Source organism: Amphiprion ocellaris, chromosome 10, assembly GCF_022539595.1.
Source record: "Amphiprion ocellaris isolate individual 3 ecotype Okinawa chromosome 10, ASM2253959v1, whole genome shotgun sequence".
Lineage (NCBI taxonomy): Eukaryota > Metazoa > Chordata > Actinopteri > Pomacentridae > Amphiprion > Amphiprion ocellaris.
The window spans coordinates 21,988,476-22,006,369 of NC_072775.1; the positions used below are offsets into that span (position 1 = coordinate 21,988,476).

At 39.2% G+C, this 17,894-nt stretch overlaps 1 protein-coding gene and 1 non-coding gene across 9 annotated transcripts; both read right to left on the reverse strand.

Annotated features, from left to right (window-relative positions):
- Positions 1-19: 19 nt before the first annotated feature.
- Positions 20-13,212, reverse strand: eef1da (eukaryotic translation elongation factor 1 delta a (guanine nucleotide exchange protein)). Of its 8 annotated transcripts, XM_035949490.2 has the most exons (10): positions 13,067-13,181; positions 12,654-12,675; positions 10,453-11,067; positions 9,491-9,614; positions 6,689-6,745; positions 5,611-5,692; positions 4,647-4,741; positions 4,051-4,260; positions 3,510-3,704; positions 20-144 (listed from the first exon to the last, which is right to left on the reverse strand). In XM_035949490.2, exons 3-10 carry the CDS (start codon positions 11,034-11,036, stop codon positions 106-108), a joined length of 1,386 nt encoding a protein of 461 aa, XP_035805383.1. In that variant the 5' UTR covers positions 11,037-11,067; positions 12,654-12,675; positions 13,067-13,181; the 3' UTR covers positions 20-105. The 8 variants fall into 8 exon arrangements, with proteins under 8 accessions (XP_035805383.1, XP_023128940.1, XP_023128944.1 ...); XM_023273172.3 differs by lacking the exon at positions 6,689-6,745; XM_023273176.3 differs by lacking the exon at positions 10,453-11,067 and having other exon boundaries at positions 13,067-13,177.
- Positions 13,213-14,432: 1,220 nt separating this feature from the next.
- On the reverse strand, positions 14,433-14,515 carry trnal-uaa (transfer RNA leucine (anticodon UAA)). Its single transcript has one exon. It is a non-coding gene; the product is annotated as a tRNA-Leu (tRNA).
- Between the last annotated feature and the right edge of the window lie 3,379 nt (positions 14,516-17,894).

The window sequence follows — 17,894 nt, forward strand, 5'->3', positions numbered from 1 at the left end:
AATGAATCTGAGACAGATGTTTGTGCTCAAAGCTTAGCTTTATTAACCGTACAAGCCGGGAACAGCAGCAACACTTCGGTGAAGCAAGAAAAGTGCTGGTGGAGTTTAGATCTTATTGAAGGCAGCAACATCTACACTCTGGACCTGCAGAGGCAGAAATCAAATATGTCAAGTTATGTATTTATTTGAACATTATGAAAGATTTTCCATTAAGATAATGAAAATAAAGATTATTTAATTAAAAAATTTACTTTGTTTCTAATCTATTAGTCTTGATTAAAATACCTTTTAAATAGGACAATTACACCCATATAATAGTTCTGTGCTTAAAGTAATTATAGTTCTACCTCCTGACTGAAAGGTTGTGTCTGCTGGGGGTGAGTGACCTTAATTTTGCATGATCTGCTTTTCAAAGGAACTGTACAGAATGTGACATTAAGAATGCTTATAAATACATTTCTTGGGAACTTCAGTCGCTGCTAGCTCTGACCCGTCTCACTTGCAGGCTTTTCAAGTTGCTACCCCTGGTATCTGACGCAAAAGAACTTGATTTTGTTAACATTTGCAGTCATCAAAGCAACTTAATTTACCTCATAACCAGAAAAAACGAAAAAAGAACATGAAACAAAAAAAACTTTTGTGCTGCCAGTGTACATATGCATAGGCACATATTTGGAAGTCTTGCGTCATGTATCCTACAGATTTTTTCATTTTTTAACATGCAGCATGTGTGTTTTTTTTTGTTTTTTTTTAACCAAACAGAACACTATGATAAGAACTACATACAATATACCTGAACATCTAGATGTAAACAGTAGTAGTGAGGGTGTACAGATTTCACTGTGCTACCATCTGGGCCAGATTTTATAGCCAGTTTGAAACAGGTGGAAGAGGAAATGAAAGAAATGATGTTGAAATAGTGACGCAGCAGTAATGGCTGCAAATGATTCCTTTTTCAAAGCAGGCCATCATGTCTTACAACTAAAAGGTTTCATTCAGTGTGTATATGTACTGTGCAGTTTATCAAATCCCTGAGTTACATCACATAATCAGACAACAACAGTTTCTAATTTCTAAAAGGAAATGAAAACGCCACTTGTTTTTGTCGATGACTTCACAGATCTCCATTGTTTTGCAGCAAACATTGGTTTCACTTAGTAACTGCCTGTATTTTATAGGTCCTCAGGTTTGGCCTAAAAACGATGCTCACTGAAAAGCAACTAAAGACTATTTTTAAATTCCACCATACCAATGGAATTTTAAAATACATTTAGTTGCTTATTAAGCTGTACTTGAGGAGGACATATAAAACAACAGCAGCTACTCAATGAGTGTTCTCATTCTGCTCCCTGCAAAAATGACCAACAATGATAGAACAGATGGACAGATCTACATATAGAGCAAATGTCAGGAAAAGACTGAATGATTTGATAAGTCGGACAGTACACACACATACACACACTAAATAAGTCTTATTTAGTTGTAAAACATGATTGCCTGCTTTGTACACTGAGTAATCGACAGCCATTACTGTTGTGTAACTATATCATAATTTTTTTCCCCTCTTTTGTCCAATTCAGCCTGACTGTGAAATTTGCCCCAGGTGCTGCCACAGGAGCTGCACCAACAAGACCAGTACAAGCAGAACTTCTGCCTAAATTTAGACACTACAATATTGTATATATATATTTGTTATATTATTCTAGTTCTTGCACATGCTGCATGAATTCCACATATGCACCTGTAGGGGAGGCTATTGTGTAAACGAGGTGTGTAGACAATTATTTAAAAAGCTTAATTTCAGTTTCTTTCCTGCCAATAAATACCCCTGCTACAACTACACTCCACTGCGTTCTGGTCTTTCACTGATCAAAGCAGTGCAGTAGATCTTCTTCTGTTACTTGTCTCAGGAGCTCTGTCGTTTTCATCTCTCCTTTTAATACAAACCCATAATGGGTTACCGTGAGTTCAGACTTTATTTTAGGGAAGAGGAAAAAAAAGTCACATTGTGATATCACAATACGACCAAGTGATGATGAAAATGATGGAGCTCCTGGGACAACCAACAGAAGAAAACCTACTGTGCTGCTTAGATCAGTGAAAGACCAAGATGCAGAGTATGTCTGCAGAAAGGGAGAGACATTAAAACAAAGCTTTCTGAATTTAACAACAATCTCAGTCTCGTTATTTAAAAACCGCACCTCATATGCCCACTGAGGAAACACAATGTTGTCTTTATGGTTATGAGGCAAGTAATTTGCTTTGATGGCCTAAAATAATAATTAAATCAAGTTTTTTCAATGCAGAAACAATGTTTCAGTCATACGAAGTCCCCTAAGACTTTTGACACCTAGAAATACGTTTTGTATTTCTTGTGATCCATATAAACAGTTGGTGTGTTGATCCAGCCTAGTTATAACATCTATCAGCTCAGGATATTACATGATGCTCATGTGACACTGAAGCTTTTATTGCTCATTATTTATTTTTAAAGTCAGATCTCTCTGCCATAATTGTAGCAATAGCTATAACCACAGAGAAAGTCCTAGCAGTAGACATTATAACAATTATGGCTGTGATACATTTGTTTCTAACAGCTGAAACACTGACTACATGTAGTGGTAGGGTGTGTACAGTGACAGTTCCTCAACTTCTAAATAAACATAAAAACATTTGTTCTATAATAGTCTAACTTACCAGATGTGGGCTTTGGGTATAAGCTTGCTACTGGCTGCTCATTTCAGGCAGTTTTCACCTCTCCTTTCACTATCTGCATGTACAGTTTTCAAAATCCACTTTCTCACAGGAAACAATAACAACTCCAGACAGGAAGCTACCACACTGAAAATGTGCATGATGTACTGTAGAACGGGTTGGCTAAGTGAGTTTAATCTTAGAAGAACCACAGGGCCAAACAGTTACAGCTGGAAAGAGTGACCCACAGCAGTAGCTGAAGTCTGAACAATAATCATATATCCAGCCAGAGTGGTGCTCACAATCAGCCCTGGACACCATCACACATCAGCCTTTCAAAATAAATGAGCAATAAATTCATCATGGGACACGTTTTCTCTCCTGCCGTTATATCTGTAGAACGTTTCCCTAAACTAACAAACACACCAACTATATTGATCATAGGAAGCATAAAGCATATTGGAAGGGAACAAAACAATAGTCATCAATTATCACCATATCCTTCAAAGGGCTCCATAGTGTCACAAGCTCTTGATGCCGTTGCATTGGTGGAAATGGGCTTCCATACCACATGTGTTCTTAAAAGAGATTTATTGTATATTTAAGGCAATTTTGCTGCCGTTGAACCTTTCACTGCAAATTCTCAATGCTCTGAGCATCACATATAAAATTTCATTCAACACCATGTTACTGAGATGGAGGCAGAAATGTAGTATTTCAGTAGGAATCATGAATTTGTTGAGTTGTATCCGACTGAAAGTTTTCCAATTAGGTCAACTGACCGTTCACTGACACCACACTGATTTGTTACTTACGAAGTCCTCAAACTTGGTGATCTCCTCCTCCAGGATGTCTGTACCGACTTTGTCATCCTCGACCACGCAGTTGATCTGCAGCTTCTTGATGCCGTAGCCCACTGGTACCAGCTTGGAAGCTCCCCACAGGAGCCCATCCATCTGCACTGAGCGAACACACTGCTCCAGCTGTGCCATATCCGTCTCGTCGTCCCACTATGCAAACACAGGAGGACACAATAATCTGACAAAACCAAAAGAAATTGGAATGCAGGATCTATGTGTGTAAACAAAACATCTGTATACATTTGGAAACAGATGCAATGACACAGCATACATTATAATTTTCACTACATACATAGGAAATGACCTGCATGTGCATGTTTGCTTTACTTTTATACACTACTTGATGGATTAATTTACTATTTTTGGAGTTAATCAACTTTTCACAGATAAATTAATAATCATACCATCCCAGCTATAATCTGGTAATCCAAATATGTCATGAATTTATCACAATTCCCACTCAGAGCACAGTTGTAGAGTTTGGATGGGTACATACAGGCTTCACGTCCAAGATGATGGAGGACTTGGCAATGAGGGCAGGTTTCTTAGCTTTCTTGGCAGCATAGGCATCCAAGCGCTCCTGCTTAAGGCGTGTTGCTTCCTCATCGTCATCATCACTGCCAAACAAGTCTATGTCGTCGTCATCATCATCATCGCCATTCTCCACCTTCACCTGTTTGACTGGAGCAGCCTGGACTGGAGCAGCCTGGACAACACAATCGCAAAGGTTTGAAAAATATTCTCAATTTCTTAATACAACTTAAACATCACAATGAAAGACCTGCAACAATAGAGTCTTAATAGATTATGTGCTGTGGAAGGACGCTAGCAGCTTATGATAAGTCCTCCCCAGTACAAAATTGTTCAATCAAGCATGATCATAAATACCAGAAAATACAAACAAAACCAGATAAAAGCTTCAACAATTTCAACAATCAAAAACAACAGAAAAAAAAGAAAAAATTTAACAGTATAGGAGACTATTTGACTTCAAGGAGTTCTAAAGACAAAAGACTGTGTTGACTCTTTTAGACATCTGTATTATAGACACCATACAGATCCATTTAATCTATGAAATTCTAAATAACCTACCTTAGCACAAGGGACCGCTGCAGCTGCGGGGCTCTTTTCCAGCATAACCACTCTGGACTCCAGCTTCTGCAGGGCAGCTCTCATCTCCTGCACCACTAACAAGTAAAACCAACAGGAAAGTTCAACCTGAAGTAATTATGTGGGAACATTGACATACTACCAGAGACAAAGGGGAGACTTGCCACTTCAAGAATAATGGGGGGGGGGGAATAAATACACTTCACCACTCCTCTTAAAAGAGCAATTCGTCATGTAACATCAAGAAAATCGTGTTGTTGCATGGGCACTAGTGAAGTGTTGTGAAACTATATGCAAGCTTCCTGTAAGTATAACCCATGGGAAAAAAGTTTAGGATTTCTTTTGGGGCAAAATCACCAAACTATCAAAGAAGGTTTTATCAGATTTGAATGGTGACTGTGTTTGCAGTGACCATTGAAATTAAGTCATGGCTCTCTCCCCATTCATTCAGATGCCTAGTTTTTGGTCTGACTTAAGTCCCCAGGTGGGAGACCAGCTGAAAAGGATTTTGAGGTCACTGACATGGTGACTTCTTAGCAGTCGCTCATCTGCACATCCAGTGCTGAGAAAGTGAGAAATCTAATTTATTGATTGTTGGATTTCTGGTCACCTGGTGAACGTTAAGTAAAGCATTCACACTCTCTGGGCTCTGTTTTTGGTCTGTACCAACTTCTGAGGGAAACACCCATCTCCTTAGCTGCCAAACACCACACCGTGTTCACTAGGTAGTTGTTCTATTGTGCTGAGGTAGCGGACTTTGTTGCCCACCGTGAAAATAGCTACAGGCTGTTTTAAACACTAGTGAAACACGCAAAATAATCAGTTAAAAACTACCAGAAAACTCTGTTCTCCAAGTGAGCTGCAGAGTCAAGGATAACTCTCTGTATGTTCTTTACTATAAACAACTTCCTCACCGTCACATTTTCAATTGATACATCACACACACCTTTGTGCAGAGTCTGGTTCTCCAGCTCCAGGCTCTTCATGCGTGAAACCAGCTCTTGGTCTCCTCCGCCATGTGAGGATGACTGCAGGAAGATAAACACAAATTAATTAGCCAAAGTTATGTTGCAGGTCAGTGTGAAATGGTAACAAAGCAGGGTCATGAACATCTGGATTGAAATCTAATCCAAGACTTAAGTGAAGTAATCAGCAAAATAAGATGAGGATTAAAAAAAACCTAAGCCATGCAGGGGTACAAATCTGTCACACAACAATGATATGGACACAAACACACACAATGCTGAGGTTAAAATGAACTCCCTCTATCCCCCATCAACAAGGGCTTAATGTTTACAATGTCAGCATGCAGGTCTACACCAACATTTCTTCAAACAAACCTTCACACACTTGATGAAGACTGTCAATTTTCCCCACAATTAAAAAAAAATCATAGTAATATTTTATTTGTTTTCCCTGTGTTGCAGAGAGTCAGAGGATTGATACCACTCCCATTACCAGACAACAACTTGTTAGCTTAGCCACTGAAAACGGGGGCAAACAGCTGCCTTTAAACCTATAAAGAAAAATTTCACTTTGGTTTTGTATTAGTTACAGTAATTCAATACAATCTGTCAATCAGTGAGCTTCACAGATGTTGGTAGGTATTCTTTTCAGACCACTGGAAATTTCAAGGCTAGCTATTTATCCTGCAACAGTCTGATGCTAAGGCAAGACAGATATGAGCCTGGTGCTAATCTTCTCATCTGACTCTTTGCAAGCATTGAGAAATGGTTTATGTACAAAAATTACTACAAGTTTGATTTCATGATCACAATATCTAGCAAAACTAAATTATAACCAACTGATTATAATCCCAAATGTGTACATTCTGAATCCCCTGATTGTAGTTTTTGATGAAGGAAGCAGGACGGTGAGATGGTGGCACAGGATGAGACACGGCAGTGGCACGATAACAGTAACACACTCCACATCAGGCAGCAGCAGACAGAATGTCCAGCTGCCTGTCTCAGTCATGCAACGTTTCCAGCCCTTGGCAGCAAAGCTGGACGAGGAGCACTTACGTTTCTGTGCTGCCGTTTCTGCTGGCGCCCTTTGGCCTGCTGCAGGGCTGTTTTCACCTGCCCCAGGTGATGGCAACATAAGGTAAACACGTAAAGTATGAAGACAAGAAGAAAAAACAGGCTGACAGGTTGCAGGTACAAAGTCAGATGCTACACATTCTACGGTATGCACTGCTTCTGATTTACACCAAACAGATGTGAACTAGTAAAAGGAGGACAATTTCTAAAAATGGCATCAGTCAGCTTTTATTTAATAAACTGAGTATAAAGTCCTCAATATCACCAGCATGGAAAATAATATCAAATCCTGCAGCTTCTAAAAGCTTGTTATTCTGTCTTAGCTCACTGCTTTGGTATTGTCTACCTTAGCTTTACTAGTTTACAGTTAGATAAATGAAAGTTATGTTTGCATTCAGTTCTCTCTATTGTGTGTATTCTTGAGATTTAACAAACATGATGTATTGGTAAAAACTATTTTGGATCAATGTTGCACTAGAACATCATATTGATCAGTGGTAAACTGCAGTACAATTGAATGACACGAGTCGCACAACTGAACAAAGGGGGCCCAATCATAGAAAAACTGCCTTACTCAAGATCAAAACTCCACAGACTACCTTTCATGTAATACTCACATACACATTAAAATATTTGCTGAAATCATTCTTATTTACTTGATTTTTGTAACTGCAAACCCAAGTCTCATATTAGCTTTGACTAAAGTTTAGACGACATTTCAGGGCACACGGACTGTGGATTTTAGATCTTGTCATCTACACTAAAATTTCTTTAAGCACAAACTCCTTTGTGGTCAGTATAGAGAGAACAAACAGTTACGACTACCAATAAGACTTTAAATGTACACAAGGGAGTATTGTTTTTAGAAAAATGTGAACTTGTTCTTCAAAGTATCAAGGTTTATCTTGGTACTACTGAGAAAAAAAACTTTTCATTTGTACAAAAGTGACTCAGACGAACACATAAGCAACTGACTGACAGAGTGCACTGAAGATAATGGCAGGAAGCCAACAGAGGTGAAATGGAAAATGAACTACGTGAATGGCACTTATTTGTAATGCAAGCTAAAGAATTCTTATAAGTTTGAGTACTGAAAGGCTAAAATGTCCACAATATCTTCCCATCTACACCTGAATTGTCATTACTTATTTTAACAAATATACCCTCATTTAAAGCTGAGTACAGTCCTGCCACGACTGGAGGTACATTTGCAGCTCTTTCATAGTAAAGCTCTTACTGAGTTTAGGGCCTGCTCAATATTCTTTTGGGATTTAGTAATGCCCCGGAAGCTGGCATTACCTTCTCCCTCTTACAGATGTGTGCACAACTCAGTGGTGAAGTAGGTGCAGTGAGAAAGACAGAAAGCAGCAGGAAAAACAACAAAAAGCTGGATGGCTGATTCACTAAACACACAGATTGATGCCCTTTTAGAACTTCTTTTTAAACCCATATAAATATTTTCAAGACAAAGTCCTTGTAAATTCAGACATGTAGAAGACAAACAACCCATCAAAAGCAGATACGTAGCAGGTCTGGGCTCTCGACTTGCATTAGATGTTGCAATATAAAGGTTACACACATTTTGGCAGCAGACCTGAGGCTACACAACCCGAGTATAATGACCTGACCTGCACCTTTCTTGGTGCAGCTGTCTTTTTCCCCACTCAAGTACACCAAGTCCTGAAATGAAATCTAATTTTATTTTAACCCTTTCCTGCCCAGTAAACTGTCCCGATGCAATGAATTGTATAGACAGCACTACCTGGGGATCTCTGTAAGGTATCTGGGCAGCAACTAAGGGTGTCATCAAAAAAAAATCTTATCACTAAAAAACCAAAGTTCCCTGCATCACTTAAAATCACAAAGCTTAATAGAGGAAATGCGGCTTTTTGTGATTTGGTGAAGTAATCCTTTAAGATCTAGAGGAAAGCAAGCTATAATCTCTCTCGTTTTTCCAGGCCTGTGTAGAAACTCCAAGAGCTACTGTTGCAGCCCTGGACGGCCTGAGAAGACGAGACAGCTGCCAAACCACCTGATCCTTCTCACTAAGGCAAGACACTTCTAAATCGAGTGGCTTCACTTACATGCACACAGCTGCTCCACCCCGCTGAGTGCCATGACAGACGATGATGTAACTATTGCCAAAAACTACAGGACAGTGACTGAAAGGGTAGCATGAGCTGAAGAGTAGACAGGCAGGATTGTGAAGAAAGCCCTGCCGTTTGTGGCCGATCAAGTTTATATAAATTAATCCTCCAAAAGGTTTTTGCTCCTGCTACATTTTTAGTCACTGTAGGTTTATTTTTCACTCAAATATGAGAGAGAACTCATAAATGTCTTTTGTACAGTATAACAAAGTCACAATTCCATTAATCCTGAAAGGAAAAAGTTCAGTTTCTTTAGTTTATATAAATAGAAAAGGCCTGGATGCAACAGGTCCAACATTTGTCCAAGTACCCACAGGCGTTATCAACACTGGAAGAAAAAAAAAAAAAAGAAGACAGTATTTACCGTAAACATTTTTAATTTGTTTCCAAACTTGTCTCCTATGTGCTCTGTGTAAATCCAGCTGGCAGTTCAGCACAAATGTCCCTGAGCTTCAGTCACAGCTACGTTACTAATGGCTTCTTGGTTTGGTGGAGGAGCACAGAACGTTTTAACTCATTTTAAGTATTTCCATTTTAACAGTTTGTGGCGCTGATAAATGGTATAATTTTGAACCCTATGAAGAGCAGGTTGCAAAAACAACTTCTTTTGGGATGTTTAGTGTGCAAGCACTCCTACCTGTTGCTGTGGTGAGGAGGGGCCATTGACTCCCTCATAGAAACGCCTCTCCGCCTCATCGTAGCGCTGTTTGTCGAACCAGATGTTCTCTGTGGCGAGGCACTGCAGTCCACTCATGTTGGCGCTGAGGAAGGAAGTTAAAAATTTCAGAAGGATTAGACCATGCAAAAACACTGATCATTATTTGGCAGCTTATCTGCTGAACAACAGCCAAGTCCAGGTGATTAGTTGTTACAGCCAGCACAATCAGAGACAGGAAATGAACGTGACACAGCTTAATTAGACGCTTGACTGTGACATTGCTATATTGCAGGTTATAACAGCATGCTGAGCCACAGGTGGTGTTGTGGGTGGAATAGGGAGAGACAAACAAAAGCATAAAACAGACATTTCTTATTACATACAATCAGCAAGCTGACACGACAACAAGTGAGGAGTCATAAAATAGCACATGATAAAAAAAAAAAAAAAGTGGCTATAATAAATTATTGCATATGGATTTCACATCCCTGTCTCATTTGCTGAAGGGTTACTGCAGCAGTCGGACGTCTACACATTCCTCACACAGAGTTGCCTGGTCTGCAAAGTCTGGATTACAGAACAAAAGGTAGGCCACTGCCCGCAAACAACCCCCGTCAGTGATAGCAGAGACCCACTGTTTTGTATTACCACACACAGTGAAAGGACAGACTCACTTTACTGTGCATTGTCACTTGCATTACAGTTTCTGTGAAAGTGTAAATGCCAACAAACTCCTCCCTGCTTTAACATTTAATCTGCACTCCTACATGTCCAACAAAAAATAAACACAATACACAAGTTAGCATGACTTAAAAAAAGAAGAAACACAAAGGTCAAACGAAAAATGCAGACAGACAACAAATGCATTATAATTACAGTAGTTAAATAAACCGAAAACATAGATCGTGTCTCTCCCATTCCTTGTGTGAGACGAGTCATACTTGTCCCATCTTGGCCGGCTTTCCGTCTCAGAAAGGCCTCTCTTCCTCGGGTGTGGCCCCCTGCTGCCTTTGCCTCCCTGCTCAGTCTCAGAGGAGGTGCGATTGCGTCCCCTACTGAACTGACGGTGAGGGGTCCCAGAGGCCTTTACAGTGGTGACGGGGTACCCCTGATCCTGCTGCTGACCATGGATGCGTCTGGAGTGGAAGGTCAAGGACCCTCTGGTGTTTGGGCTTCGTGGAGAAGATGACAGCGGCCCGTTGCCATTAGAGGCAAGTCGGCGATGGTGGTTGCTCTCGGCCTGTTCATAGGTGTTGCAGTTGTACCGTATCGCCTCAGACTGCATGCCCTGCAGGACAGGGCTTTGACCATATGAGCCGCTCGCCTCTACGGAGGAGCTCAGCCACTCTTCTTCAGCCCCAGAGCTCTCCGACTGTGTGTGACGTCGCAGCCTCCTGAACTGGATGTTGTCTCCACTAATGATGCCTCTCTCTACAGCAGGAGCATTACCCTGTCTGAAGGCCCCGACTGGTGCAGCATTTTGAGGCGCTCCTCTTTGTTGACGATTTGGCAAAGACTGATCCATTTCTCAATTAAAGGGGTGTCTTCTCTACTCACTTGTTTGTCAGAGGTTTATAAAGGAGAGAAAAACAAAGCAACAGGTGGAAGCTAGGTGGAAGCTAGCTATTAGTTCAATGTGAAGTTAGCATCACAGTGCAGCTTACTGGTTAGAAACATCAGAGAAAGCCCATGAAAACAGCTGGTATGTGGCACTAGTGTGAAAGCAAAGAAATGCCAGATCGATCAAAAAAGCTTGAATGTCTATTTTCACTAATTATTTCACTTTAAAATGATTAGTTTAGAATGACTATAAGAATAGGTGAATTAAAGGATGCTGACATAGAATATTGCCCAAAAAGGTCAATGATCAATCTCACATTGGACTTTAAAAACACAAAGCATTTGCAAAACAAACAAGGCAAAATGTACTGTGGGCATCACAAATGACAGTAAAGATGGTCAACATTTAAATTAAGATGGGCTTGCAGTGTTTCCTCAGTACCCATTTTAGATCTAAAATCAGCGCTGCACAAATATTTTGTAAATAATGAAAATTAACAGTTTCAACTTGACACTGCATTACAGTCTCAACTTGATGCAAACAGGGTTTAATATTGAAGGTGTTCTGCAACAAAGCTATTCCTTTCGGACACAGCTCTACCCAGTTAACGAGGAAACACTGTTTATGCATTAAAGATGACATGATGTTCTAGATGAAACACCTAGTAACTCAGAGTGTGGCTCACCTCTGTTTGGGCATGATGTAGGATAATGTACGCTGCCTATTGTGGAATTGAATATTTAAATAATTCAAACTATTTACTTTGTAATTGAAAGTAACATGCATTTATAATGTACAAAAAAATCAACAGTTGTATGAGCAATATAATGTAAAGGTCTCTCTGCACTGCATTTAATCAAGCAGGCAAACATCACAACACAGAGACACTGATCAGATATCATGCATGAAATACAACACAAATGGAAAAAAACACACAAACATACCAACTTAAAATCTGGGTGCTGCATAGTCTCATTTGTCAGTTCAATAAGTTGACCAAGCTGAATCTAAAAAGGGACCTAACTTCATGGGAAACCATTTTAGAGCTGTGGATTTCGGTTTATGCTTGTGTGGGTTGCTGTCGATTTGGTGCTGGAGTCAATCTGAGAGATGCTTCAAATATTTTGCCCTCCAAATTACAATATTTTGCCCTCCAAACTACAACTGAAACAATTCCTCGACTGACACAAAATTAATAGCTTCTGGCAAAAGTAGCTAAAATATACAACTTTTCTCTACTGCTTAACACTGTGACTGATATATATGTAGTGGGGTTTGGGCAAAATTGTCAACTTAAATAGGTCACGTTGAACTTTTTCCCCCAAATACCAAATGACTGATCAATTAATCAAATACATATTTGGAAAATTTGCCAGGAGTGGAATAAATACCAGAAACCCCTCTAGACTACACCCTAAAACATGATATTAAAGTTGAATGAAACTGAACATTTGAACAATAGACTGCATTAGTTTCAGCAATCTGCATTCACTAAACTGACAACTGGGTGTAAAATACAAAGCAGTAAACCAGGACGTGTTAGAGCATCAGCTGAAAAGCAGCTTCATCATCAGCACTCACCTTTTGTTACCGGAATACGAACCTAATGGCCAACAAATAAACAAATTCTCATCAACTCCACACATTTAGTTTGAACACGGCTCTGAAAAAACGATTATTTGTCCCGTGAGAATCACTGAAAGAAGTGGACATTTGCATCATGTCATAGTAACAAACAAGACAAAAATCGCAGACAGTGTGGCAGAAATGACGGTAAAGGTCTGTGTTGTAGCTCATGTTTTGCTTTAACACTCAGACATTAGCTAAAGTTACGTTTCACAAGTTTTTTTTTTTTTGACAGCCCCACCAACTTGTAGTGCAGTTGACCACGTGGCGCATAAAAACCTCCAACTTCAGAGTTGTGTGTCGGTTATACAAACAGAACACTCTTTAAAATGTGCCAGGTCATAAAAACACAACTTTAGTGCACTTACTTTTGGTTTTATTCGACGTTTTATGGCTGGAGAACCACCGCTTCGCGTGCCTCCACAGCTGTAATCCGACGGTAGAAGAGGACTGGCATTAACGGACGGCCCGTATTCTTCAGTGGCAGAGGGGGGAGGACGTTAGCTTTTTAATAACTTTATCATTTATTTACACGTTTATATTATCTTTATAAAATATAAATATACAGAAAATACAAAGAAAGATAATTATTGTTTATTAATCTTGACCACAAAAGGAATACACGTTTTAGTTGCCACAGGATTGGTATGATCCATTTTGGTAAAAGACTTCATTTCCCATGACCCTATGAGAGCGCTACGGCGGCTAACAGTAGCTGTCAGTTTGTTTTTGAGATGTTTTGACAGACTGCCTGCGCGTAAGTCCGATTTTTATGTTTGGATTGATCAGCGACGCAGTGTGGCTTTTGTTTTCCACTTAAATAAACTGAATTCTGCTACTGAATCATTTCAAATAAAACTGCGCTAAATGCTAAAAATGAAAAATTACATAAAGTCTGGCCCAGATTTAATTGTGAATACATTTTCCTCGCTTGTCCTGCAGAGGGTAGACGAGTCGAACCAAACGATACATCCGGGTTAGTGCAGATTTTTAAAATATATTTTTAAAATTTCATTATCATCTAGTGTAAAACAACAATAGCAAAATTCAGGAGCTCGAGAGTTTTTATTAACAAAAAGAAAAAGTTTTTATTATGATTGTTGTTGTTATTGTTATTAAATATAGTAGTAGTTGTGTTTAATATTACAATTATGTAAAGTTATCTGGGACTGATAAAAGCTTAATTTAAAAAATGCATTTAGATTTCAGATCATGTTCAACTACCATATAATCGCTTAAAAAAGGAAGGGGAAAAATAGCTTGCTATTAATAATGCAGAAAATTTCTGAAAATAAGGTTTGTGGATTTAAAAAAGAAAAGATTTTTAAGCAGGATTTCAGTGGGACTTCGGCACATTTATTATAATTCTTATTATTATTGCTGTTGTTGTGATGGCGACTGAATAGTGAATAATTTGTAGCAGGTATTGAGTAATATGGGTAAAAATATTAATGAATGTAAGTAAATAGTTTTATGATCATAGAGTCATGTCAGAATCTATCAGTCCCACATCTAAAAGTTGAAATTATAACATCAATAAATACACTTCATCATGAACTCTAAAAAAGAAAGCAAATACAGACTTTTTCTATTTTTAATACACATGGGAGTTTGTCAAGGTATGAAGACCGACTGAATAAATATGCACTTTTTTCTAACAGCACTGATTTCTCATAAGTCAGCACAATTCCCATGAAATGTCTTATTTGAATTGAACTGTGTGATCAAACTCATTACCAGGAGTGGGGTTCGAACCCACGGGGACAACAGTCCATTGGATCTTAAGTCCAACGCCTTAACCTCTCGGCCATCCTGGTAGATGTGGGTAGCTACAAAAAAAATCGACACTCAGCATTCCAAACACGCCAGAATGCAACACAAACTCATGAAATGCAAATGAACTCTCTGATGTCTTTTTGACCTTCGCCTCAGAGATTTCAGTTGTGCTGACAAGTTCATAAAAGTTCCCAAATGAGGAGTCAAAACCGAAAATGAAATCTGGGGTGATAAGGATCTTTTACAGTTGTATGTGAAACCTTCAAAGAACACACAATAGAAATAGACTGGAAAATCTGCACAGGCTCCTAAACCTTTTCTGTGAAATGGAGGTTAACGAGCAGACTGTGACATCCGACACCTTCAGAAATCTGACAGATGAAGGAACGCTCTGAAGAGTCAGACAGCTGGTCTTAGCTAACCTCCCGTCAGAAATAAAGGGCAGGTCTTACCATCAGATTTTTGCAAAGTGAGGCATCTATTATTAGAGGGATTTGAACCCATAAGGTCTTTATAAAACCACGACACCTCTATAGTGATTTAGATTTGTACCTTCAGTCTCATTCGCTCATGCACAAAAAGCTATCATGGCGCAGTTCATTGGTGGACTCTTTAAAATTTAAACCAAGGCTTGTGCTTTTCAAAACACATGGTTCACGATTCAACCCAGAATAGGATAAACTCACATCGTCAAAATCTGTAAAACATCCTTATTTGATCCAAGGTACTCTTGGAATGAATTCAGTAATAGCAATTCACTGATTATTCATCTCTCATTCTGCCTTTTTCTGTCCTACTTTCTGGTTATCTCCAGTACATATGATTGCAGTTCGTGAATTTTGCATTATGTATGCCCCATATCTGAGCAGTACGGGGCGCATCTGCCAGTCTCTGTTCTGGTGCATATTGCTTCAAGGGTTTTTAAGTATATTCTTCTACAGTTCAATTGGAGAACATATCTCAATGTTGAAATGGTTTAAAAACCATTTCTGAGGTCTAAAATGATCTGTACACGTTCAATAAGGGAAAAAAAACTCTTTAATTTGTAAGCCATTTGACAAGAAAATGAGTAAGTGTTCCACTGACTGTGGCTGAGGTGTTCACTTTGCTTAGCTAAAACATGCTAGACTGAGCTGCCAAACCAAATAAAACAGATATTTAAGCATTGCTAATAGGTGTGAAACAGAGCTTAAACACAATTTGACCACTGACGCTTGACACATTTATGGACGAGCACAAGTTTGACTATACTTTATCTTATGAATATATGTTGTGGTAACAGTAATTATACTGAACTTTTGAGTAGACTTAACATCAATTTAGTCTTTAACAATACTTGGTGTCTAATATGTTCTGTTGTATTTTTATTTATTTATTTTTACAGAGAAAATAATTTAAAAACTAAAAGAAAAAATACCTCTTCTCTCTCTCCACCACTGAAAACCAGTGAAAATAAGAGATTTTCTTTTTATTTCAAAGTTTTTTAATGTGCTGGACACAAGATGTCTTCTATCCACTATTTGTACAACTTCCAGACCAAATGTGATGTCAGAAAATCATCAACCACACACGTGCTAAAGGTTGAAAATAAGGCACAGAGAATTTTTTCTCTGTGCCTTATTTTCAACTCACTTTACTAGAATGCTTTACTTTGTGATATAACAGTCTCTTTGGTATCAGTTGAAACAATTGCTGCTATTCTAATGAGCAAGTCATCCATCCATCCATCCATCCATCCATCCATCCATTATCAATACACCACAAATCCTCACTAGGGTCGTGGAGTCTATCCCGGCTGACTTAGAGCGAAGGCAGGGGACACCCTTTCACAAGGCCCCACACAGAGACACACAATCACACTCACGTTCACTACTACGGAAAATTTAATATGCTTGGAAGATGGGGATACTATTCCAAACACTGTGGGGTTTAAACAGATCAGCTTACACTGTGGGAAAGGACACAACTTGTGGGGCACAAACAGGATATATTCTGTACATTTTTTACTCTGCCAAGGAGGCGGAGCCTTGGTGGAATTATGTGACGATCGACATTGGTTTGTCTGTCTGTCTGTCTGTTTGTCTGTCTGTGTGCAACATTTTTCAGGGAAGGTCAGAAATGACACAAGGACCAACTGAAAGCGGCTTACAGTCTGGATCCACGGATTTGTTACAGATTTCTGTGTCATTGTGAGATAGTGGCATGGCGTCACTGTAACTATGACTACAAATGAACACTACGTCAGCTGCCTGCTGATGATCACGATTGCGATCCTACTACAAATGCACTGTTGTTGACTTATCGGGACTTATCTGTCAGAAATGATGCAAGGAACAAGTGATTAAATTGTGGGGGTGCTTCCGAGTCCCATCATTTCCCGCCGTCTGCTACATATTTAGGTCATGCAATTCGGTATCCATACATTGATTTGATGATGACTGTGGGAAGAAGCCGGAGAACCCTGAGAAAACCAACACATGCACAGGGAAAACATGCAAACTCCAAGCAGAAAGTTCCCTGGCCAGGATGTGAACTGTGGATCTTCTAGCTGCAAGGCAACAGTTTTAACCACCAAGCCACTGTGCAGCCCTTGAGTAAGTCATTTTAAACCAAAAAAAATATTTCAGCTTTTCAAATGTTCAGTTTTTTTCTTTGTTTTGAACATTTCAAGACTTCTCTCAATTAATTAATTGATAACAAATATAGTCATAAATAGCAGCTCTTGCACACTGGCTTCACCTGACCTATACTTTTCCCGCCTTTAGTTGTTAGCCTGCATTTTGTTCAGAACTGTACACAGTACAATAGGTTCCAGTGTTTGGTGAAAACACATGGTTTAAAAGGAGTCTTTTATCAGGTTCAAACACTGTTGTTTAACAGCATCATTACAGCTAACAGATAGGCCTCCCTGCTCTGCAGAATTGAAACCAGTGATCAAACAGGCCCCGCAAGCTCTTGTTTAAATGCAAACAAACAATATGTTGGAAAAAAAACAGCCATTAGCCAGCCGGCATCAGTAGAATCACAAACCTTTTGTCAACCTACATCTATGAATCGGTAAAATGTTGTCAGGATTACCTTTACTGGAAGCCCATGTGAACGTCACGACCTGATAACATGCTAATTTAAAAGAGACGTTTGTTTTTAATTATTCTGAGGCTACACATCTGGAGAGTGATGATGATGCACGATCGTAAGGTATTATTGTTTCACAGGAGCTCTCACGAAACACCTGAACTGAAATGTTCTTGGAAATTAATCACTTGGTAGCTTTGGAAGCACACTTGAAGGTTGAATCCTACATTCTTGTTCTTGGGAACCTATTCTGCAAGGAAAGGTTTGACTTTTTTAGCACAGCGCTGCTCTATATTCACACCTGAAAGCTGTGTGTTGTGACCCCATTTGCAAACCACCTCCATT